The sequence below is a fragment of the Antechinus flavipes genome, chromosome 3 (assembly GCF_016432865.1).
Source record: "Antechinus flavipes isolate AdamAnt ecotype Samford, QLD, Australia chromosome 3, AdamAnt_v2, whole genome shotgun sequence".
Lineage (NCBI taxonomy): Eukaryota > Metazoa > Chordata > Mammalia > Dasyuromorphia > Dasyuridae > Antechinus > Antechinus flavipes.
The window spans coordinates 74,213,443-74,240,566 of record NC_067400.1 but is presented as its reverse complement, the minus strand read 5'-3'; the positions used below and the strand labels follow the sequence as shown (position 1 = coordinate 74,240,566).

The following is a 27,124-nucleotide window of genomic DNA, read 5'->3' as shown; positions in this document are numbered from 1 at the left end:
TTTCACTGCAACAGATCTTAATATAATATGAAGTAGCACAATTAAATAAAGTCACCATTTTAAAAAAAAGCAAAAACTTATGCAGATGTATAAGTATGTTAATAAGGAGTTTTAATTAACTTCAAAGAAAACAACATAGCAACTATCAAAGGCATCAATTCTGGAGAAGGAATATAAAAATCTGGCTAAGTGATCATCTTGCATTTTGCAGAAAAAAGAACACATTATCTTTTTTTTTAATAGAATAAATTGCCAGACTCATACCTGGCTTAGAGCAAAAAAAAAAAAAAATAAAGAGATATATAAGTTTTTATTACCAAAATGCATAAATTTATTTCTACATAAAAATTTATTCTAAGTTAGAAAATAAAGAGTATTGAGGGTATGCAAAAATTTCTGGAGCTGGAACACAGTAAGACCTGCAAGATACCCCAGATAAATATGTACACTGATGATATATATATATAAAATAGAGTCCCAAACAAAGTTAACTGGGAATCTCATAATCTGCTTTGTTGACCACTTGCAAATTATTTTTAATTTTAGTCATCCAAATTCTATTCATCCAAATAAATTCTTACTATTTTGCTTTCTTTAAAAAAGAATAATCTTTAATGATTATTAGGTGGATTTACAAGGGAAAAGTATCTTTAAACTAAATAATGACAAATCTGTCTAAAATGCAATTCACACCTAAAAGCTTTGCACCTGTCTTATTTCAATTAATCTTACAACACTGCTCTGTCTGAACTTTGTCAGACAGCTCTGTGATGTTATTACAATCAATTCATCTTTTATAATAAGCAAATCACTAGGATTAAAGATCTCATTAGAGTACAGACCTATTGAGAAAAAGAAATGACTACAGTAATTTCAAATGTAATCCCCATCAGGGAACTACAAATAAAATGACATCAAAGTTCACAATAAAAATAATTGCAAAGATTTTACATTTGTCCTTCCTTTTTAGTATTACTAAGTCAGAAAACATGAAATAAAATGGAGGTATGATATTAACTAACAATCTTAATTAATAAAGCAGTCCTTGGTTCCAATACAATTAGCAGATAATCATGAAAATAAAATAAGTTATTTTCATGAATAATAAATCAAGATTACCAGAAAATTTGTTGCCATTTGCTGTCACTTTTGTCATACCTTTTTGTGGTTTTTAAGAACTCATTTTATGTTTGTAGCAGCCCTGTTTGTAGTGGCTAGAGACTGGAAGATGAATGGATGCCCATCAATTGGAGAATGGCTAGGTAAACTGTGATATATGAATGTTATGGAATATTATTGCTCTGTAAGGAATGACCAGCAGGATGAATACAGAGAGGCTTGGAGAGACCTACATGGACTGATGCTAAGTAAGATGAGCAGAACCAGGAGATCATTATACACTTCGACAACGATATTGTATGAGGATGTATTCTGATGGAAGTTGATTTCTATGACAAAGAGACCTAACTGAATTTCAATGGATAAATGATGTACAGAAACAGCTACACCCAAAGAAGGAACACTGGGAAACGAATGTGAACCATTTGCATTTTTGATTTTCTTCCCGAGTTATTTTTACCTTCTGAATCCAATTCTCCCTGTGCAACAGGAGAACTGTTCGGTTCTGCAAATATGTATTGTATCTAGGATATACTGCAACATATTTAACATATATAGGACTGCTTGCCATCTTGGGGGGGGGGGGGGAGAGGGTGGAGGGAGGGAGGGAAAAAATCAAAACATAAGCGAGTGCAAGGGATAATGTTGTAAAAAATTACCCTGGCATGGATTCAGTCAATACAAAGTTATTATTAAATAAAATAAAATTTAAATTAAAAAAAAAAGAACTCATTTTAGAGCTTTCAGGAACCTTAGAAATCATCTAGTCTTTCTCTATTTATGAAAAAAAAAAAAAAAAAAAACCTGATTTCCCTCACATCACATGAGAATTCAAAGAACATTAGATTTGCAATCAAAAGACTAAGATCCTGCCTTAGACAAATAATAGATATAAGACAATGAAAAAGTCATTTAACCTCTCCTAGCCTCATTTCCTTATTTGTAAAATGTAAATAAAAATATCTTTAAAATCTCTCATTGTATTATTAGGAGGAATATGCTTTAAATCCTTAAGTGTTTAACTAATTTATTATTAGTCATTGCCAGGACAATGGCAAGATTTTCTAAGTGATTAATATGATGATTACTAAAGATTAGTTACTTAGGATAGTCAATGCAAACTGATAATTCTGCAGCTTGAGGTGCAGTGTGTTAAGCCAATTAATTGGGTGTCTGTCCGTCTGTCTGTTTCTCTCTCTCTCTCTGCTGCGGCAATTGGGGTTATGTGACTTGCACAGGATCACACAGCTAGGAAGTGTTAAGTGTAGGAGACTACATCTGAACTTAGATCCTCCTGACTGCTGGCTCAACCAGCTTTCTTAAAAGGGGGCAAACCAACTGAGGTCAGAAAGAGAGCAGTCAAATCACCCATGTTAGGATCTGGGCTATGAAAAGACATTGTATTTCCAACTGGGAAAAATAGGGAGACTTGATCTCAACACCCACAACATTCCTTTCCCACCCACTCACCCTCCAAAAAAAACAGTGTAATTCTATGATTCAAAATTGTAAAGCAATTTTTAATAAGTTTATATAGCATGGAAGCTCCCTTTTGTGCACACAGACTGTGCACAACTTGTGCAGATTTTTTAAGTACTGTGTTCAGTTCCCCAGGAATTCTCCCATGTACTAATTAATAGTCCCCATATTAGCTTTTTTCGCATAAAGCAGTTAGCTACTCATTAGTCACTCTACTTAAAGAGCTTTAAGTTTGAACTCTAAAATGCTGAAGATATATTAAATGAAGACAATGATGTATTTAGACAACTGTTTTATCTTAAGAGTTGTCCTACTGCAATTTTTTTATGGAAGAAGATAAGTATGCCACATACCTACCTGCTACATGAAGTAAAACTTTATTTTATTTGTCCTAAAATATTTATCCTTTGGAATGACTTGGTTAATTTGTCATGTTTGCTCTTAACATAAATGCCTTTTGCAATTTGATGATATATGCCTTTTTTATCTTTATCTTTTCAAAGCAGTGATTATAATATCTGGTTCTATAATTCCTTTAAGACCTATGTTCCAAAAAAAGCAATGCTATACATGATAGTGAGATTCTATACTATGGTTATTACTACATAAATTAACTAATTAATTATTTTGTTACTATTTTTTATTTTCTTGAATTTTTTCAATTAATAAAAATCCATCTTCTCTCCCACTTCCCTTTCATTTTATACCAAAGAAGAAAAAACAAAACAAAAACTGTTAGAAAGATACATAGTCAAGAAAAAATTCTTATATTAGTAATTTTCAAGCAAACAACAATGAAGTTTTGATCTGCACTTTAGTCTATTCATCTTTCTGTCAAGAAGTAAGGATAGAATGTTTCAATATGAGTCCTCTGGAATTATAGCTGGTTTTGGAATTGATTAGAGTTTCTAAGTTTTTCCAAGTTGTTTGTCTTTACAATATTGTTATTTTATAAATTGATTGGTTCTATACCCTTTACTCAGCATGAGTTATACATATAGGTCTTCTCAGGTTTCTCTTAAATCAACCTCTTTACTATTTCATAAAACACAATAGTATTTTATCATAGTCATATACTATAAATTGTCCTAATATTCTCCAATTGATGAGCACCCCTGTCAGTTTTCAATTCTTTACCATCACAAAACTGTTGCTACAACTATTACTGAATATATTTTTTTCTTCTTCCTTTGATCTCTTTAAGGAACATGTAAGAAGGGGTATCATTGGTTCAAAGTATGTACATTTTAGTAGTTTTGGGGACATAGTTCCAAATTGTTTTCCAGAATGAATAGATCAATTCATAGCTTCACCAACAGTACATTAATGTACCTGTTTCCTCACAGCCCCTCTAGCACTTATCATTTTCCTTTTTCATTAAGTCTGCTAAGTATGAAGTAAGACCTCAAAATTGTTTTAATCTTTGTTTCTCTCATTATTAATGATTTAGATCATTTATATATGCCTATTGATAGTTCAGATTTCTTCCTCTGGAAACTATCTAATCATGTCCTTTCAGCATTTATTAATTGGGGAATTAATGGCTCTTAATCTTAAAAATTTGAACCAGTTTCCTATGTATCTTGGAAATGAAAACTTACAACACAGAAATCTGTTATCAAGATTTTTCTCATTTACATGTTTCTTTTGTACTTTTAGCTCCACTGGTTTTATTTATGCAAAGATTTTTATATTTTTATATAATCAAAATTGTTCACTTTACCTTGTATGATCTGTCATTTGTTTGATCACTAACACTTCCTCTACACATAGATCTGGCAGAATATTTCTTTCATGCTTCTCTACTTTGTTTATGGTGTCATATTCTATGTCTAAGTTATCCACTTGAAGTTTAACGAGTCTGTCTGGTAAGTAAATGATGCAGTAGATCATGTATAGTTCCAATCATACATTATATGCTGCCTAAATGTGTAAGTCTGGACAAGTCATTTAAAATTTCTGTGGTCCAATTTCTTCATCTGTAAATGGGAATAATAATAGCACCTACTTTCCAGAGCTTTTGTGATAATTAAATGAGTTAAAGAACTTTTTAAACTGTTAAGAACTAAATGTGTTCGTGTATAGTATAAGCTACTGATATATTCCTAATTTCTGGCAGAATGCTTTCCAGTTTTCCCAATAGTTTTTCTCAAGTAGTAAGTTCTAATCCTAATAATAATTTTAATGATGATTATTGCTTTGTAAATCTAGTACTGCTGGACTCCTTCCCTTCCTGTTTTTTTTTTTCTTTTAAATTTCCCTTGAAAGTCTTAGTTTTTTGTTCCTCCAAATGAATTTTGTTTTTTTTTTTTCCCTCTAGCCCTAAAAAGTGATCCTTTGATAGCTTGATTAGTATAGCACTGAATAACTAAATTAGTTTAGATAGTATTCTTATTTTTATATTGATCCAGCCCACCCACGAACAGTTAACATGAATCCCTACCTTAATATGTCATCCTCCTTATTCTCTCCTCTCCTTTGTGATAGTTGTTAATCAATTCCTTTCTCTACAATTTCCCTGCTGAATAGAATGCAATTCTGTGTTCAACTCTGTATGTGTGTGTATGTTCTTTTTTCCTCCAAGTATTATCTATTCCACTCCCACCCTTCCTTCCTTATGGATCTTGATTGCATGAATAAAATTTCTACATTCTCTCCTCTTTTCCACCTTACTCTTCTTTTCCTTCCTTATTTCTTTTCTTAAGAACATGAAAACAGAACTACTCCCAAGCCTTCTGTCTTAGAAAGCCTTTTTCTAAGATGCCTAATGATGACAGGATTACATAGTTTAGGTATATTATGAATTTAATAGGTTTCTGTAGGCCAACCTGGTGTTGGCTCTTATCCCTTCATGCCCAGATTATTGCAAAACCTTGAATAACGTTCTAACTCTACTCTTTCCACTATCATTCATCCACCTTTCCACTATCATTCATCCACCACTTAATTATTAAATTAATCTCAATAAAATGCAGATCTAACTATGTTACTCCTCTTATTTAATAAACTTCAGGGGTTCCCTATTACCTCCAGTATTACATATAAAATCTCTGTGTAGTTTTTAAAGTCCTTCATAATCTGGACCGTTTCTATCTTCCTAGTGTTCTAACAGTTTTTTTCCCCTTCACCTACTCTGCAATCCAGAGACACTATCCTCTTTACTGTTCTTCACGCAAGCCATTCTATCCCCCAAATCTGAACATTTTCATGAGCTACCTTCCATTTCTGGGATTTTCTCCTTTCCTCTCTCTAGCTACTGGCTTTCCTGGCTTCCTTCAAGTCTCACTCAGCTAAAATCTCTCTGCAACAAGCCTTTCTTTGTCCACTGTCTCTGATTTATTCAATAAATAAATAGGGAGATAACTAGAAGTATAGGTATATAGATATAAAGATATCTGGTTTATACACGGGTTTTTTTACATATTGTTGCTCCTATTAGATTGTGAGATTCTTGAAAGGAGATATTATGCTCTGCCTTTCTGTGTTTCCCCAGTATTTAGCAGCATGCCAAACATACACTAGGCACTTAATAAATGCCTATTGAATTGCTGTTTTACACTAACAGTTGGACATTATATGCTTGAAAAAAAAAAAAAAAGGAAATTTCTACAGGCTATTCTCAATCTGGACAAAGTATTTCTTGAAAGCCATTATCTGGAAACATTTCAAAAAGGATATGGCATGTTAATCAGACTCTGAATCTAAATGAGTTTTTAATATCCAAGATGGAAGGGCAAGAAATAGCATGATCAAAGGCACAATGGAGAGAAAGAACAGGCTCTATTACAAAAATAATAATCAATTAATAAAAACTCACACATAGGTTATTTAAAAGTTTATAAAGCAAATTCTTCAAAATAATCTTATTAAATACTATAAACATTTTTGCTACTATTTCACAAATAAGTCAATAAAGATCAGAGAAATTAAATGCCTTCTAGGTGTAAAAGCCAAAGAGAAACCCACTCCCAAGAAATTTATACTCTACTGGAGACAAACAACATGTATACAAATAGATAAGAGTAAAAGAAAAAACGGGATCAATTAATTTTGCTAAGAGGTTGCTAATTGGGAACTTCAGTAGGTGGTGACCCCTGAGTTGGATACTGAAGGAATACAAAGATATTTTGAGTATGAAATGATAAGGAAGTATGTTTCAAGCAAGAAAAACAGTATATTCAAATACATGGAGACAGGAGATAAAAGATCAATTTCAGAGATCAGTTAAGTCTAGGTAGGATAGTGAAAATGTGAAAAGAGTCCAAGTTAGGAATAATAGGAGGTTGTAGGAACAGCAAATTGTTTAGGGTTTTAAATGTCAAACTAACAAATTTGTAACAAAAACCAATGAATGCTTTAGAAAAAAAAGGAGTGATATGGTCAGGCCTGATAGCACTTATGTAAAGGATGGATTAGAAAGGACGATAGAGAAACTGATTTAGACACTATCACAGAGGACTAAACAACAGGTAAACTAAACAGAGGTAACGAGGGACTAAATTAGAGCAATGGTTCTATAAGGGAAAGAAAGGGATCATATTATCTTTCATAGTACCAGAATTAAAATTGGAATTGGAAGAGACACCAGAGCCTATTTAATCTAACCCCCTAATTTTGCAGGTAAGTAAAATTCAAGCCACAGATTTGAAACCTAGATCTTCAGTGTCCAAATTTATCGGGGTTTTTTGCTGTGCAAAAACAAATAAAACAGATTTTGTGGGGACAGAATAAGAGTGAGTGAATGATTAGAGAGGAAAAAATGTCAAAACTGACTCATCAGGACCTAGACAGAAACAGAAAAGAGAAGGTTTATAAGGGGAAAGACACGAGTTCTATTCTGGATATGTTAAGTTTTATGTGCCAAGGGAATGTCAAAAAGGATATATTCAATAGGCAATCGATGACGAATAACTTGAATTAAGGATCAAAATTATGGCTTGAACACACAGCTTTAGGAGTCATCTGAAACAAGATGATACTTAAGAAGAGGAAATATCCAAAACATTCACAGAGGGAAAAAAGAGGGCAAGAATTGGATGATTTTCTAGCAAAGAATCTAGTGAACAACAATAAGAACTACTAACATTTACTTACTATTTAACTTACTATGTACCAGGCACTTTATCCTCACAACAACCCTGGGAAGAAGGTGCTATTACTATCCACATTTTACAGATAAAAAAAACTAAGCCAAACAGGTTAAGTGACTTGCCAAGAGTCACACAACTGTTAAATGTCTGAAGCCATATCTGAGCTCAAGAAGATGAGTCTTCCTGACTCCAGCCTTGGTGCTCAATCTACTTTACCATTTAGCTGCCATTCAAAAAGAAGCATCAGACAGTTCAAAGGACAACCATAAAATGTAGTTTCAAGGAAACAAAGCACAAAGAAGGAATTATTTAGAAAGAGACAGTAGTTAACAATGTCAATAGAATAAGGTGGGGGGAGGGTGCGTTTACAAAGGATTTAACTGTAAGGAAGTGAGAAGTGAGAGGGCATTAAGGAACTAGAACTTGGGAGTGGAGATGATTTTTTTCCCTCTATATTTGGCAATAAAAGGTAAGAGACACAGGACAATAGCCTCTGAGGGATAGAAGAGTTAAGTAAAGACTTTTTAAGAAGGGGACACATTTGGGCATTGGACCTCAAACCTATGAACCCGAAAGAAGGATAAGTTCCCAAACCCCTTTCTGAGAGTCTGTGAGGTCAAAACTATTTTTATAACAACTTATATGTTTTAATTTCTAGTGTAGTAAATATCAGTAACTATAACCTACAAAAAAAGCTCTTGAGGGAGGAGGAGTTTCAATAATTCTATGAATTGTGGCATCAAAGAGTAAAGAAGATGGCTAGGATAATCATATCGAAAAAGTTATTAACAGAAAGAAGTCCATTTCAAAATCATGGAATCTCAATGAAATCTCACATCTTTCAAAATCAACAATAAAAAATGATTCAATAAATATTTATTTCATCAATATGGTGCATAGTTATATAATAAAAACACAGATTTCTAAGGAAATGTGCTTCTTTCTCTCCTCTGATACTGCTACCACACTCTAGTGTAGGCTGTTCTCAGTGAATATCTTGTTAACTCCAGTAGCCCTCCATAGGTCTTCCAGCCACCAATTTCCCACTCTAGTCCATCCTCCAAAGTGATTTTCCTCAAGTGCTGATGTCGTCCTCATTCTCAATAAACTTCAAAGACTCCTTATCATCTCCAGGATCCAATACAAAATCCAAAGTCTTTCAGAACTTAACTTTTACTCCCCTTTTCCAGTCTTACACTCTATCACATAATCTTCAATGCAATGATATTGGCTTCCTTGATGTTCCAGAAACAAGTTGTTCCATCTCAGCTCCAGGCACTGCCTCTAGCTGGCATCTTCCTACTTGGAATGCTTACCCTTGTCAATTCCACCTCTGGCTTCCCTGGCTTCCTTCAAGTCCTCAATGAAATCCTAGCTCTTACAGGGAAGCCTTCTCCAATTCCTCTTAAGTCATTCTGGTGATCACTTCTAAGTTATCCTGGACACAACCTCTTGGTACACATTTATTTGCTCCTTCTCCTGTCCCATAGGACTATTAAATTCTTTGGGAGTAGGGACTGTTTTTTGTCTTTCCCTGTATTCTTTGATGCTTAGCACACAGCTTGATCTATAGCAGAGACTTAATAAATACTGACTGACTTCAGAGGCCACAGAGGCCAATCCATGTGTGACCAACAACTCCCCCTATAATATACACAACAACGATTACCTACACTACACCAAACAGTCCAATCCATTTTTAGTGAGCTAAAATTGTTGAGATTTTTTTCTTCATATCAAACTGTAGGAAGCCAGTTTAGTTTACGTACTTCCATTTTAAAACCAACTCTTTCATTTTCCTTAGGCTTGAAATGAGGAAACACATATTCTAGTCCATATTCTATTAGCTTTTATATTCTTCTTTATCCAGGAAGCTGATAATCAGTTGGTGAAGGTGGCCTGATCCCCTAGGTGGCCCTTAAGAGTAATCCATCATCTCTATAAATTTCTTTACTTTCTTCCCATAACCCAATAATATTCTAACTACAATTTTTAAAAAAGTCTCAATTTAAAGGATGTCCTCCTCTATGCAGTGTTTTTCTCTTAGATCTGTTATGAGTAGAAGCCAATTCCAAAAGAAACATTTTTCCTCCAGCTGACCAGTTGTTTTAATAAAGCTTTGAGCAATGTGACCTGCTGAACTGAATATAGTTTTTAATTCTGTGACAATTTCTAAATCTGCCTCTGTGCAACTTCTACCCACTCACCCTAGATTTAGCCTCTTGGTATAAGCACTGTAAGCCTTCTGCACCAGTGCTCTTCAGCTATTTGAAGACAACTATCACAATTTCCCCTCTATCTCTTCTTACAGGCTAAAGAGCATTAGCTCCTTCATGGCAGGAAGGCTTCCCCTTTCTTGTGTAGTGATCTCCCTCTGGAAGTGGTCTGGTGAAGCCTAATGATCCCTTCTTAGGACTATATCTTAAGTGCTTAAAATAAAACAGATAGAATCATAATGGAAACCAATTGGAGAGAAGAAATATAATTTTAAAACAAGTTCAAGGACTACAAACTAAGAAGACTTATTCTATAGCATGACTTCAGGATTCCTTAGTCAAATGGTTACTCTCCTCTTAACTATAACTCTTGTGATTGATTACATATTATAGATGTGTATGTATGTGCATGTGTGTGCGTGTGTGCGTGTGTGTGTGTGTGTGTGTGTGTGTGTGTGTGTGTGTGTGAAAATTAGGGAACAGCAAAGACCTCGTGTCCTACGCAGACTTAATAATTCAAGGAATTCTCTTCTATCTGGATGAACTCCTACCTTTTTCATGGGAGACTCAGTCCTTTTCATTTTATGCCATTATTTCAAACTATTACAATTCACGTCTAAGTAACTGACATTCATAAAAGATACTTCCGAAGTGTGTAGACATTTTTCTTAACAAATGATTTTTTTGTTTTTGTTTTTCTGCTGAGGCAATTGGGGTTAAGTGACTTGCCCAAGGTCACATAACTAAGAAGTCTTGTGAGGCCAGATTTGAACTTAGGTCCTCCTGACTTCAGGGCTGGTGCTCTAACCACTGTGCCACCTAGCTGTCCCTAAGAAATGATTTTTTTAAAAAAGATTTTAAGTAATATTTTATGTACTCTTTGATCAAATTTTCCTTCCTATACATGCAAAGCACAGTCAGAGAATTATTCATTCATTCAACAAACGTTTATTTATCATTGTTCTAACCATTAGAGCAGATACAAAGCTTAGATAAAACATAATATTTGCTGTCATAGAGCTTACAGTGGGGGGAATAATACACAAGTTTGTAAATACTATATACAATATTTCATTTTAGGTAGCTTAGAGAATTATAAAACAAAATGCTATATGACATTAAAGGGGAAAGGTCATTATCATCTGGGGCCATCATGGAGAAGGTGACTGGTGAATTGAATTTCAAAGGATAGTTAGGACCAGAAAAAAGGGAAGACATTTCAGGCACAAATGACATTACGAACACAAAGACAATAGATAAGGTATGTTCAGAGAGCAGAGAATAGCTCATCTCCTCTCAGTAGAGATTAGCTACAGAGGAGTCATATGAAATAAATCTGGCAATACCAGACTTTTATAGCAAGATCCAGAAATCTAGGCAAAGGTACTGGAGTTTTCTTGACAAATAGTAGAGTGTCACTGAAAATTCTAAATAGGGGAATGACAAGATTATATAGAGATACAAGAAAAGAAATTATTCTGACAGTGATATGAAAGATTGGATGGAAATAATATGAAGAAGATTGGACAGGGGAGAAGGAACGGATAAAGAAGTATTAGGAGGATGCTTCAATAATCAGAAGAACAGTCTTAGGAGATTATAATCATGTATTGGTAGTAGGAAATCAAGAAAAAAAGTAGAGGTTTGATAAATACATGAAGACTTAATAACTATTAGAACATGAGGTGAGCTGAAAGTTCAAGATCATTCCAAGGATTCTACCAAGGAAAATTCAATGGGAAAAAAAACAAAACAGAAATAGAGATGTCATAAGGAGGAACAAGTTTAGGAGGGAAAGATTAAATAAGATTGGTTTGTTGACTTTGTATCTAAGGAAATTATATATTTTAAGATATATAAAAACACAAACAATGCCATTCGGCTTTTAAATTTTGAGATGTCAGCTGTATCTCCAGATGGAAATGCTTTGTTGTCAAGGAAACTGTCAGTTGCTAAAAATTTTAAATGAACACTTTTCTAAATTCAACACTGAAAATAGTATATCAAAGCGTATTACCCTTTAAGTTGATTGTTTTTAAGCTATTGTTTTTGTTGGAAAAAAAATTTAGGGACCTAGTTTAGTAAAATATATTCAGTACAATTTTTCCACAAATAACTTCCTAAACTAAACAACAAAATAGACACGAACAACATTAAAATGCTTACTAATTCAACTAAATAGAATCAAATGAAGAAATAATAATTCAGAAAGGATAACAAGAAACTTCTATAGGAAAAAAATATACAAAATTTAAATTTACATTATTACATTACAACATTAAGTTTCAAAAACCTACTAAAATTTCAATTTTTATAAAATTCCTTAATAGTACTTCAGTTAATCGTTTTTTTCTATGAATTATTCTTTGTATAAACAAAAGATTAATCATTTAAAAGAGCCCATTTTTGAGCATATAGACAATACCTTGGTGGCACGTATCTGTCTGTGAATGTCAGTTAGTTGTTGGATTTTGTATTCTAGCTCCGAAATCTGGGCCTGAAGCCATGTCCAGCGGCTGCCAACTCTAGCTCTGTCTACAAGCCACTTCCATTCAGTACTATAGTTACTGTGAACAAGATAGAACAAAATTAGCCAATGAAAAAATACAACTATGTTTTTATAAAGATAGCTTTACTATCTTACTTTTATCATTAATTCTAAATTTCCTTTAAAAAAAACTTTCATTCATCAAAATTGACTACACCACATAAACAAAGATTTAGTTTTCTTCCCAGCTCCCCCTTAAAAGTCTAAAAGCACTGTATTTTTAGCATTCCATAAAATATAATTTTCTTAAGTACAAAAGTAGCATAAACCTCTTTTTTAAATGCTAAAGAGGAATATCTGAGAAGAAAAACAGAAGAGAACAGAAAACAGGCACAGTCTTTTGCTGTTTATTAGTTTTCAAAAGCATATGATTTAACTTACATTATATCCAAATAGTTTTTAGCAAGATAAAGTAACTTCTTCTGTATATATTTTCAAGTAAAAAAAATTTTTAGTTAACTAAGATATTAAGCAGAATAAGTCTGAAGATTCAAACTATCATTTTGCTATCAAAACTCAGAATCATCATATTTAGATTTGAAGGAATCTCAGTGACCCTGTTGTACAATGCATACTACTAAATGATTGACTACTAAAACATACACAGTAAGTGGTTAACTCTCCTCTGCTTCCAAATCCAAATGTTTATATAAAGTCTTATTAACTACTACTGATTAAATCCCTTTATAAGAGTCTCTCTAGGACCTTTGTATTTCTTTGTTGATGAAATCGATCGATACAAAATATGTTAGAAATATCAGTTCTTAGAAATGAAATAATTCAAATCCGGTCCCTTCTTAATTAAAAAAAGCCAGTGAAGATAAGTATACTAAACTTGGGGAAAGATTTCTTCTTCTATACCTTTTTGCTATCATTATCATTAATAATAGTAGATGATTTCTAGATTTGGTGAATTTTTTAAAGTACTTTTTGTAAAATGGTTGGTGTGGGGAAAGAGAACAGCTATTTGACAAAATATTATTATCAGAGACTCAGCAAGAATCCAATTCTGTCCAATCTAATTACTTTGTCATAAGCGGTATCTGTTATATGGAGATGTTTTTATCATCATTCAGGCAAGTCCAACTATTTGTGATCCTATGGACCACAGCATGTCAATATTATCCATGATGTTTGCTTGGAGAGTAACTTGGCATTTCTTTCCCCAATGCATTGAGGCAAACAGAGATTAACTGACTTGCCCAGGGTCACATAGCTAGTTAAGTGTCAAGTATCTGAAGCTGGATTTGAACTCCCTGGCCTGTGCTCTATCCTGACTCCCAGGCCAGTGCTCTATCCATTCAGTCATCTAACAGCTTCTACATGGAAATAGATGCAAAGAAAGTATATGAAAATAACATACAATAAAATGATTATTTTCTCTCAAGAATTTAAATAAGCAGATGGATATGAAGCACATGATAGAATGAAAAGTACACTGATTTAGTACACAGAAAATACTTTAATTCAACAAGATATTTTAGCACTCTGGGCTTTCCGTATTAGTATAACGAATAGAATAAAGAGGTTTGACTGTTCTCTAAGACTTATTGCATTTCTATATCCTATCATACTTGTGTAAAAATTTTTCTTATATAGAAAATATTTTAATATTATAAGTTTATACCTGTCTTTTGTTCTTTTGTGCTCTCGAAATGCTATAATACTACATACATATATATGTGGTTCCTAATAATTGATAGAGTAATAAAGATGGCATAACTCTGCTAAACTTAATATGTTTTATTTCTATCAAAATGAGCTGATAATAAATTTGAGGATTCTGTACCAAAAGAGACATCAGAAGGTTCCCACAATTTTGAATACTAAAACTTAAGATTTCTTTCAATATATTTAAAATGCTACCATAAATTTACCAAAGATGAAATGTCATTTGGCCCTCATAAAATGGCTAGCTGATTGTCAAATATAATAATCTCATGGGTACTAAACAGAAGACTATTTTTTTTTTAAGTTTGTATTCACAGGCTGTTACTACTGTTCAGTAGTTTTCAGTCAGGTTCAATTCTTCATGACCCCATTTGGGGTTTTCTTGGCAAAGATAATAAAGTGGGTTTGTCATTTTCTTCTTTGGCTCATTTTATAGATGAACAAACTGAAGCTAATAGAGTTAAGTTACTTGTCCAGGGTCATACAGCTAGTGTTTGAATCTGGATTTGAACTCAGGCCTTTCAAACTCTAGGCCCTACTCTGTCTACTCTCCCATCTAACTGTCCCCTAAAAGGGAGTCCTAATGGTAAGGCTTTGTGGTTATTCCATCATTCTACTCTTTCTGACCTCATTAGGAGTTTTCTTGGCAAAGTTATTAGAATGGCTTGCTATTTCCTTCTCTGGCTCATTTTACCAATGGGGAATTGAAGCAAACAGGGTTAAATAACTTGTCCAGGGTCATACAGTTATTAAGTGTCTAAGGCAAGATTTGAAATGAAGATGAGTCAGGAAGACTCTAAGCTTGGCACTTTATCACTGCACTACCTAGCTGCCATATTACTCATACCTTTATTTTTATACTGAGGATTTTAAAAATTGACTTTATCAAATGTACATGTACACACATGACAATCCTCTTGATACTTATTAGCAGGCAAATCTTAAGTAATTTTTTTACATTCATGATTCCTTAGGGTTTAACAACTAAGTCAGACATATGATTTAGTGGAAGCAGTGGGCATTACATATGCATATACTCTACATTATACTCTAATGATACTCAATCAAGCTGGACAAAAAGTACAAACAATTTCTTTGGAAAAAAATTGATTCCACATTGATTTGGAGAGCTTAAATTTTATATTAATAAATCAACAAACATTCAATAACCAACTACTACTATAGGCTCGGTACTGGGGATGCAAACATAAAACTGAAAGGGTCTTTGCCTTCAAGGAATGCAAACACCTTGTACCTCTACCTAAATTTCTACTCTGTTCCCCTCAATAGTTGGATCTGTCACTCTCAACCTAGCCTGTAGCTTGCATTTAACTATTTTGCATTCATTTATATTAATTTTCTTTAAAATGATGTTTTTATTGTCTCCCCATTAGAAGGTAAGCAGCATGAAAGTAAAAAATTAGTTTATTCATTGTATTTGTATTCTTAGCACCCAGCATTTGTAGAGATGCCTGGCATATGGCAGGTCCTTAATACTGACTGACTGAGGAGTTTATAGTCTTACTTGAGAGAATACAACATATACCTAAGTAAATAAGTATTTGGGGTGGGAGAATGCTAATAGTTGGAGGAAAATTTTAAAATCTTGCTGTAAAATGTGACACCTAAGCTAAATCTTGAAGGAAGTGAGGAATTCTAAGAGGTAGAGGGGAAAAAAAGAATTTCATCCTAGACATATGGAGAAAAGGGGAAGGAGACAGGGATGCTCAATTTATACAAAGACATGAAGAAGGCATATTGAGTTCAAAAAACAGTTAGTTGACCTATAGTGTAAAGTATGTAAAAAGAAACATTATAAAATAAATCTGTAAAGCTAATTTGGCATCGACCTATAAAGGACTTTAAAATATTAAGGTCCTTTTAAGGAGAGATGATCATGGCTTTAACCAGGGTAGAGGCTAGATGAACAGAGAGATGGGGACAGATGTAAGAGATATTGAAAGAGGAAAAATTGACAAGGCTTGGCAAATGATTGGATTAGAAGAAGAAAAATAGAGAGAGGGCCAAATCAAGGCTGACTCCAAGGACGGTGGTGTTCTCATCAGAAAAAGACTTGTGGGTTAGCTACAAAGAGAAAGGGGACTATGAATGCCCTTTAAAGAATTTACTCTGTCATCTATTTCAGTCAGTCAATAAGCATTTATTAAGCACTTAGTATGGGGTGCTTAGCCCAAACACCATCCTAAGAGCAAAGGATACAAAGAAAAGTAAAAGATAGTCCTCTTCCTGAACGAGTTTACAATCTAATGGGGGAGACAAGAAGCAAAGAAATATGTACAAACACTGTAATTAATAGTGGGAAGGCAATAGGCTTGTTCATCCTTTATTCTCAAAGAGAACTAATGATAAAATGTATGTGATTACCTTAATTTGCACATGAATTGGATCTGAGTGAGGAAGAGCTGTACAAAAGGAAGAAAGGAGGAGAAGCAGAAGAGCACTATTTCCCAACCTCTGTTCATATTGGCAGGTTGAGTGCCCAGGGAGCAATTGCTATTACTACTGTCAGATGACTAGACTTAAGAGAGCTTGGGAAAGATTTCCTATAAAAGATGGGATTTTTATGTACCACTAGAGAAGCCAGAGAAGCTGAGCAGGAAGTAGAGATGAGGAAGAAGAACACTGTAGGTATAGGGGAAATTTCAAATATTGAGCTAGAGAAAATGCCTAAAATCAAGAGATGGAGTGACTTGTTCCTAGGAAGCCATGGCCCTGAATTGAAATATATATCGCAAGGTCTAAGATGTGAGACTGAAAAAGTAAGGGGATGTTAGGTTATGAATTTTGCATGCTCAAGAAAGAGAGTCTGTAGTTGATCCTGAAGATGACAGGGAGCCATTATGGACATCAGCACTTAAATAATACCACTGTGGAGGCTCAATGGAGAATAGAAAGGAGTGAGGAGATTCATGGATGGTAGACTCAGCAGGAAGCTATTGCAGGAAGCAAGGTGAGAAGTGCATATTCCTGCAATGTCTTACAAGGATAACAAGTTTAGTCATGTAAAGGGAGACTAGACACTGGAGAGCAACTTATAAAGTCCTTATATATCAAGGATCTCTAATCTTTATCTTCTGTTATTAAATGCTTGCGTGTCTGACATAGAATGTCTCTTAAAAATAATTATAATGCTTCTTATATTTAATGTTAAATTGAGATAAGATGATTTTTATTATTCTCCTCAGTGTCGATTCAATCATGACAGAAAGTTCTACAATTATTTATTTAGTGGCTATTTCTCACAAAGAATGTGCCACAAAATAGAAAATTTTGATTATATCAAACTAAAAAGTTTTTATACAAACAAAACTAATGCAGACAAGATTAGAAGGGAAGCAATAAACTGGGAAAATATTTTTACAGTTAAAGGTTCTGACAAAGGACTCATTTCCAAAATATATAGAGAATTGACTCTAATTTGTAAGAAATCAAGCCATTCTCCAATTGATAAATGGTCAAAGGATATGAACTGACAATTTTCAGATGAAGAAATTTAAACTATTTCTAGCCATATGAAAAGATGCTCCAAGTCATTATTAATCAGAGAAATGCAAATTAAGACAACTCTGAGATACTACTACACACCTATCAGACTGGCTAGAATATCAGGGAAAGATAATGCGGAATGTTGGAGGGGATGTGGGAAAACAGGGACACTAATACATTGTTGGTGGAATTGTGAACACATCCAGCCATTCTGGAGAGCAATTTGGAACTTTGCTCAAAAAGTTATCAAACTGGGCATACCCTTTGATCCAGCAGTGTTACTACTAGGCTTATACCCCCCCAAAGAGATACTAAAGAAGGGAAAGGGATCTGCATGTGCACGAATGTTTGTGGCAGCTCTGTTTGTAGTGGCTACAAACTGGAAACTGAGTAGATGCCTATCAATTGCAGAATGGCTGAATAAATTGTAGTATATGAATATTATGGAATATTATTGTTTGGTAAGAAATGACCAACAGGATGATTTCAGAAAGGCCTGGAGAGACTTACATATATTGATGCTGAGTGAAACGAGCAGGGCCAGGAAATCACTATATACTTCAACAACAATACTATATGATGATCAACAATTCTGATAGAGCTGGCCATCTTCAGCAATGAGATGAACCAAATCAGTTCCAATGGAGCAGTAATGAACTGAACCAGCTACGCCCAGTGAAAGAACTCTGGGAGATGACTAAGAACCATAAGAACCATTACATTGAATTCCCACTCCCTATATTTTTGCTTCCCTGCATTTTGGATTTCCTTTACAGGCTAATTGTACAATATTACAGAGTCTGATTCTTTTTGCATAGCAAAATAACGGTTTGGTCATGTATACTTATTGTGTATCTAATTTATACTTTAATATATTTAACATGTACTGGTCATCCTGCCATCTAGGGGAGGGGATGGGGGGAAGGAGGGGAAAAATTGGAACAAAAGGTTTGGCAATTGTCAATGCTGTAAAATTACCCATACATATAACTTGTAAATAAAAAAATTTTTTTAAAAAAGAATGTGCCAAATATTGAAAGAGATAGAAATATAAATAGAAGGTGATCCCTTATACTTAAGTATCTTATACTTTAGTAAAGGGAATAAGACAAGGACCCAAGTAAGTATAATGCAAAATAGATCATTGTAACTATATAAAAAGGAATGAAAATGTAAAGAAAATTTCCTTCTAAGGAAAGGATACTCTAGAAGTAGTTTAGTTTGGCTTAAGTATAGAGTACATAACAACATTATTAATAAAAATCATACTTTGCATTCATATGGCATTTTAAGGTTTGCCAAGTGCTTTACACAACATTAGTATTCCATGTGATGTCATGAAATAGAGACTAATATTATCATCCTCATTTTACAAAGGAGAAAACTGAAGTTCAGAGAATAATAAAATGTGATTGTTATTAGTAGAAATAATTCAATCCGAGAGAAAAGGTGGATGAATCTAGTCTAAACATGAAATTTTTTTCTTCATGAAAAACAAAGTCATTCAGAATACTACATCTCTACAGTCAATCAATTGTCACTTCCCACTTCATTGCCAGAAGAAATCCCAGAAAGACCATAGAATTACATTTAAAAACCCTGATATTTGCTACATATTTACATGATGTCAGCATACACAGATAAAAATAAGAGTTATTAATCATTTGGACATTATCATTAAGTAGGCTAAATGAGTAACTGTATTTTTTCATTTAGATCTTTAGTATTTTGTAGATAATCTTCATGCATCAAAGACTTCAGTGAACATATGAATACAAATATAAAGAATCTTAAGTTTCCATCTTTTTACACATGTAATTGACATCTTAAGGTTTCTTAGAGTATAATGGTAAGAGAAACACAAAATGTCAATTTGATTTTAAGTGCTTAAAAAGATTAAATTTCAGCTTATTAAATAGACTGTGGGTCTCAACCCCATATGGGATCTCATAACTGAATGTGAGGGCATGAAATTATTATGATTTATAATATTTATGATTTACTTTTATATATCTATATAGTAGCAGTTATATAAAAATTTCTTGGGTGAAAAGGGGTCATGAGTGAAAAAACTTTAAGAAACCCTGCTTTAAATAACCATAGAAAAACAAATTTCTCCAATATCACTACACTAAAGAATTAGCCTGTTACTTTAACACCCTTTACTGACCTCAAATATTCCTTATTAGTAGAATGAATAGAGTTGACTGTTCTCAAAGAATCATTTCAGGTTAAAAGACTTCAAGAGTTCCCTATTTCTTATCAAATAAAATTACATTCAAGATAGTCAACAGAGAATGAAAGCTAACTTTCTCATTGATGTTGCATCATTCTACTTTTGTATTTTACTATGTCCTAATCAAACTGGACTATTCACACCTAAACACATTTCAAATTAGCTAATCATAATTCTTTTTACTCATCCAATTCTCCAACTCTAGCTTGTTGAAATCCTATTCTTCAGTCCTTCTGTTGTGTCATGTTGTTTCATGATTCTATATAGATTTTTTTTTTTTTTGGCAAAGATAATGGAGTGGAGTTGTTTGCCATTTCCACATCCAGTAAATTAAAGCAAACAAAAGTGATTTTCTCAGGGTCACACAGCTAGTGAATGTCTGAGTTTGGATTTGAACTCAGGTCTTTCTTAGTCCTAGCTCAGTGCTCTATTCCCTGAGCCACCTAATTGTCTCCCTATCCAGTGTTTATTGTAGTTCAAATGTTCTCTTTGTTAGTATCCTATATGTTAAGTAGTCCTTGTAATTATGAACTGATATATTATTGATTTCTAGGGCTCTGAAATAAAGGCATATGGCATAATAACTTGCCCTTCATTTCAGCTCCTGACAAATGAAGAAAGACAAGTTTTGACAGTATAAAATAGCTAGCTGTTAATAGGACTAGACATCTTTAATTCAAAACTGACTTGTCCCCTTTACAATTAAAATTCCTGGGTTATTGAGAGAGGATTATAACATCAGTATGGAGGAAGGTAATTAATTACATGTGAGCTCACTACAACAGTGATAGTAAGTAGGACTTGGAAGAAGTACAGAATCTCAGAAGTGAAAGAGATTTGAAAGAACATAAAATCTTACCACATGACATATATAACATACCCATGACATATATAGTATACCCAAGTATATATCCTCTTTCTTTTGAAAGTCTCTGAGAGAAAACCTATCTCCCTGAGATAGCCCATTCTTTAGCATTATATCTTTTCCTCCCAATGAATATTCATTGCTTTGACTTTTATACCCTGTGGAGCTAAATAGCATAAAAAATAAACTACTCTTCCATATGTAAAAAGACCTGTGAAGATAAATTGCTTAGTGATATTCTAAAGAGGGAGAGAGAAGCAAGGAGTATTTACTCTTCCTCTCAGTCCATTAGCCAGGGAAGCATGAAGAACAATTTGAAGAAGATCTAAAAACTGAATATGGACATCACCGACCAGCAAATATATCAAATTGACTGGTACAGAGAATGTGAGATAAGCCCACAAAGGTCATCTGGAACCAATTTGTATAGTGCCTTAAAAGCCTAGTTAAAAAAATTTTTATTTTAGTACTTTAGCAGCTGACTGGAAAATATATTGGAGAGAAAAGAGAAGCAAGAACAGTTAGGAGGCTTTTGTAGCAAAATAGTGTTGAGCAACTGAAATAAAACTGTAATAGTGTAAATTAAGAAAATGCTGTGAAATACAAAAGACAAAAACCTTTGCAACAAATTGCATAAGGAAAGTTAGGGAGAAAGGGAATAATCAATGATAACTCCAAGGTTGCAAATCTGGGTAATGAGGATGCTATTGCCCTTTCAGAAATAAGAAAATTTAGAGATAAGTTTTAAAGGGAAGGATAAATACTACTTTGAAGATGTCTAAATTTGAATATTCAAAATATTCCCACTAGGCAGTAAATGATGTAAAATCATATAGTTTTGCAATAGAGATTAGAGGTTGATATGCAGATTTTGCAGTCATTTAATCTCAGCGAGAGACCACTAAGGGAGAAGTCTGTAGAGGATCGCAGATATTGGGGAACTCTGAGAAAAATATCCTTGAAGCAAGATACTTATAGCAGGGCGTTAACTCAGTGTGATTAATGAGGGGACTACAGAAGCAAGTGAAGCTTTTTTAAGGATTAAGTAGATCTGAACATGTTTGTAGGAAACAAAGGGCCAGTAGATAAAAGAAAACTAAAGATAAGACATGAGGAATGATCAATAAGATGAAAAGATGAAATTGAGGACATTTTTTTTTGACAAAAAAGGAAGTTCTAATTCTTCCTCTGAGACAGAAGTAATGGAGAATAAGAAAGGGGAGAAGTAGAAGGGATTTAAAATACGGCTTAGGAAAAAAGTAATTTCAAGGGGGATGGACTCTTTTCTCATTAAAATAGAATGCAAAAACATCTTGAAAGAGGTAGATAGAGGTGGATACTGGTGGTTTGAAGAGAAAAAGTCTGAATGAAAAGAGTAGGGTAGAGTCATTAGAGAGCATTAGTTTGTGTCAGTGAGGTACCAGTTGAGGCTAGATAACATGAATTTGCAGTTAGCATTGTCAATCTAGTGGAATAACTTCCTTCTGGAATTTTAAACGTCTCTGAAGCATGAGCAAAAAAAGCAAATGACAGCAATGGTTTAAAGATCAGCAAGAGTGAACAGTGGTATATAAGGTGAGAATCAAGGATAGAAAACAGTTTATAGTTGTTAAAGGAGGAAAAGTAAGGTGAGAGCATGGATAATAAGACTAGTACAATAACAGAATGAAGGAATTAGTGACTGGATAGGGGGAAGAAGAAATAAAAAGCAATGGCATGAGGAACAGGAAATTGTGATCCCAGAATAAAATTTCAAACTTCAAAATCACATATATGACAGTTATGGATGGTAGTGAGAGTTAAAACTATTTCTATGGTTAGCTGAGGTAAAGTGAAGTTTTATGTTATGGAAATTAGGAAAGTTGATAATTTGGGAAACCAGTTAAGAGTATATTGAAGTTAGGGCAGCTACATGGCACAGTGGATAAAGCACCAGCCCAGAAGTCAGGAGGACCTGAGTTCAAATCTGCCCTCCGACACTTAACACTTCCCTAGCTATGTGACCCTAGGCAAGTCATTTAACCCCACTGCCTCAACAAAAAAAAAAAAAAAAGAAGTATTATTGAACATTATTTTTAAAAAGTATATTGAAGTCTCCAAGAATGAAGTCACAAGCTGGAATGTAAAGAAAGACTATATAAAGGCTTGAGAAATAAGACAAAGTGACAGTAAGGCCAGGGTTATAATAGATCTGGACAATTACAAAAAAATAAAGGAAATCTCAAAGAAAAAATTTATTGGACAATGTTGGCAGAGGAAGGATTTTAAATTGGCACTATGGAATAAAAAATGCTAACTTCTCTTGGCATAATTCATTATGAGAAAAGGTAATTAAGAGGGTAGCTTTAATTCAATGTCTTTTGAAGAAAGGTTTCAGTTTGAAAGTGTAAAAAAAAAATTGATGAAAGAAAATTTATTAATGACTAAGCAGGAATTCCACAGAGGGGAAAAGAGACTGGGAAGTAGTTGGAATCAGTTGTATTGGGAATGAGTGGAAACAGAAAGATAACAGGAAAGGAGACTTTGATCCCCGGAGATAGCAACTCTGAAATAATAGAATTAGAGAGTACCAATTGCAAATATATTTGGTCATTAGGTGCACAACTTTCCAGGGTACCATGATGGTGGGAAGGTCATTATCACTTCAATTATAAAGAACTGAGAGTACAATAACAGAGAGTGAATTCAGATTAAAGGTCTCCTCCCCAGGAACATCAGCTCAGTAGCCACTCTGAGAAGGTATAGAATGAGGAACATCCAAAATATATCTTACACAGAGTACTTCATATTATTTCTGATATTAATTTTACAAATAATATTATAAAATAGCACTCACTGATCTGAGTGAAATACAGATTTAAAAATTAAAAGTTTGTCTTTTATCAGTAGTATATTAGAGTTAATTAATGCTATAATGAAATAATCCCCATGAAAAATGCCTGATGTGTACAGCAACACAGAGTTGAATAATTGAATAAGTGAATAATTATCAGTGAAACTTCTGTGATTTCCACATGAATAAACAGTTTAAAATGTTTTGATACACAAAATACAGCTATATTTGATTCATGAAGAATTAGATGTTATATTTTAAATGGCTTTAGAGGATCTTATAATTGAATCTTCCTATATGACAAATTATATAGTAAACAATGAAATGATTTAGAAAATAATATCTAGGATTTAGGACATGATTTAAAACTCAATTTAGGACATTAATAAAGAAACTAACTGCTCGTTGTATAATTGTGTAATTTTTCCACCCACCTCCACCACCACCCCAAAAGACACCCCAAACTTGGAATATTCACTCAACTCTGTATGATATCAAAATGCTAGTTCACTTTCATCTTCAATATGACAGCCAAGTACCTAATCAGTGATAGTGGAGCAGCAGGCAAAGAACAAGGAGGAGGAAAGTGGGGGAAATAGTGGGAAGGGATAAGTCAGGATCCAGTCCTAAGATACTAGTTCCAGTTTTTTCCAACTCTAATAATACTGTCACACAGCACAAAGTCTCTGACTTTAGCTTCAAGTTTTCCCACTCCAAATGAGTTATGAGACTTGGAAAAAGACAACACTAGGAAGACTGAGTAGGTCAAAGAACAAATTATAGAAACAATAATTTCATGAAAGATAATGACAATAGACAACCAACCAAAAATTTGTTTGATGCAGATTTTTTGGAAGAAAAATAAAATAGATAAATCATTGGTTAATTTGATTTTTTTTGAAAAGCAATTAGAAAACTAAATTAACAGTACTGAAAATGAAAAGGGTTAATTGACAACGAATGAAAATGAAATTTAAGTATAAGGAGCTATTTTATTCAACTATGCATCAATAAAAATGACAATATAGATGAAATGGATGAATGTTTATAAAAATAGATCTTTTTTGTCGGTTTTCCAAGTTTCTTAGCCTCTAGAATTGTCTTGAAAAACCGACAAAAAAGATCTATCTCACTCGGGTAAAGAAGGAATTGCAGTCCAGGACAGGAAGCAACCAAGAACCCAGGGGCAAGCTCCACATCAGCTAACTAGCTGGAAGTCCTCCTGAGCCCCAGTGTGATGGTGTAAGCAAGAGCCAAAACCAAGACCTTTGAGTGACTCAGCATAGCCAGAGAAACTGGTAGTCTCCAGTCTTCAGACTCCACATCCCAAGTGCTTCAGCGTAGTCCAGGGTAAACACCCATCCCCGTCTCCAATAACCAGACCTCAACAAGTTTCAGCATAGCCCCAGGCAAAAAGATAACTGGCACACTAGGGGTGCCTAAGCAAACAGGCAGCCTCCAGCATAACAGCCCCTACCAAGTGCTTCACCATAGCCCTAGGCAAATAGGTATCTGTAGGCAGTCAATCTACCATGTTCCAGGATAACCCTAGGGAAACAAATACTTCAATATTTCAATGCTTCAACACTTCCCAGAGGATACAACTACGACTCTGCCTCCACACCAGGTAAGCTGCTAGATAATTTTGATCCAGCAGCATCAGTAACAGTGGGCCTTGTAAGAGTTCTTGTTCTTCTTTAAAATAATATAAAGGTTCTCTCTGGGAGAAAGTGCAGGTTTCTCAAGGGAGGTTTTCTGGAGGCAGCCTTAGTATCAGTTCAGATCAATAATTACCCCAAATGCAGCCAGCTGGTAAAAAAATACAAATGTTTATTTTTCCTTCCAAGTCTTGTCTCTTTCCTTGGGCCTGGACAGCTAGATTCTTAGAGGCCTATCTCTCTGCTTGGTTCCAAGAGCTCTTGCCACTTGGTTCTTTGCTTTTGCCTCTGCTTTCTTCAGCCTCCAGAGCCAGTCCCAAGTTGAATCTGTCTTGCCTCTGAGAGAGCCTTCTCAATCTCCAGCTCAGCTCCGACTCGTGGCTTCTTCTGACTTGACGCTCTTCTCTTCATATCATTTGGCTGAATACTGTCTGAGAGCCTCTGTCTGTATCTTATATATGAGAGAGAGGAATTGTGGGATACAAGAGAGAGGGATTATGGGTTTTCTCCCATAGTGCTCTCTGGCCCTAAGAGCTTCAAGGGAAGTGTGAATTCACAAAGTTACAAAGCTTACTTTGTGAATCTCCCATACTTGTGAACTCCAATGAGTAAAGGTGTGAACACAAGCATTGTATCACTTAGTTCTACTTAGTACCTTGTTTCAAGTTCTGGCCCAAAACATCTTCTTGTAAGATCAGATCAATAATCTAAAAATTCTAATGAGTTAGCAGTTTGTAAAGATTCCAACAGGGCCTCATGGCAATATCAATAAAGCATTAGGTAAAAAGCTTGCACCAGCAGCTGCTGGTATAAGAAGCCTAATAGTTTTCCTAATATTGAACCAGCCCTGCATTCCTGGTATAAATCCTACTTGATCATAATGTATTATCCTGGGAATGATTTTCTGTACTCTTTTTGCTAAATAAGAAGCCTGAGAGAAAGCCCATTCCACCTCAGGAGAATTCAGGAGAATTCAAATTTAAAAGAAATGAAAAAGGATAAAAAAAAAAATGGACAAAAAAACAAAAAGGGAATCTGATCATAGAAAGATCATGGAGGCAAGAAAGATTAAGACACAACCTCAGAAGACAACAACAATGTCAATACATCTATGGGCAAAGTCCCAAAGAAAAACTGGACATAGTCTCAAAACCAGAAAGAAATCTTGGAAAAGCTCAAAAAAAAATCATAAAAATCAAATAAGAGAAATGGAAAGAAATTTCGGAAAAGAAATCAGAGTGGTGCAAGAAAATTATGAAAAAAGAGTCAGCAGCTTGGGGAAAAAACAACTACCTAGAACTAATTAGCCAAATGGAAAAGGAGATACAAAAATCCATGGAAGAAAACAACTCCTTAAAGAGTAAAAGCGGAAAAGAAAGCATAAAAGCCAATTGAGGAAAATAATGCCTCAAAAGTAGGCAAATGGAAGCTCAAATGGAAGCTCATGATTCTATAAGACAACAAAACCCAATCAAACCAATATAAATGAATGAAAAAAATGGAAGAAAATTTAAATAGCTGATTGGAAAACCTGATTTGAAAAATAGATCCAAGGGGGACAAAGTCAGAAGCATTAGACTATCTGAAAACCATAATCAAAAAAGATGGACCTGGTCATCAGGTTATCAATGAAAACTGCCCTGGTGTCCTAGAACCCAGAGGACAAAATAGATATTGAAAGAATCCACCAATCATTCCAGGAAAGAAATCCCTAAATAAAAATTCCAAGGAGCATTACAGCCAAATTTTAGAGCTATCAATTGAAGGAAAAAATACAACTGACCAGAAAGAAACAAAATATTGGGGAGTCACAATCAGGATTACAACTGCAACATAAAAAGACTGAAAGTAATGAAATATTCTATGCTAGAAAGTAAAGGATATAGGACTATAACCAGGCAA

At 34.1% G+C, this 27,124-nt stretch overlaps 1 protein-coding gene across 2 annotated transcripts in view; it reads right to left on the bottom strand.

Annotated features, from left to right (window-relative positions):
• KANSL1L (KAT8 regulatory NSL complex subunit 1 like) overlaps positions 1-27,124 on the bottom strand; it is a 156,232-nt gene that overhangs the window by 105,692 nt on the left and 23,416 nt on the right. For both annotated transcript variants that reach the window (XM_051983632.1, XM_051983631.1), the window contains exon 2: positions 12,330-12,471. In XM_051983632.1, the coding sequence (XP_051839592.1) occupies positions 12,330-12,471 (142 nt within the window). The remainder of the gene's footprint in view (positions 1-12,329; positions 12,472-27,124) is intronic.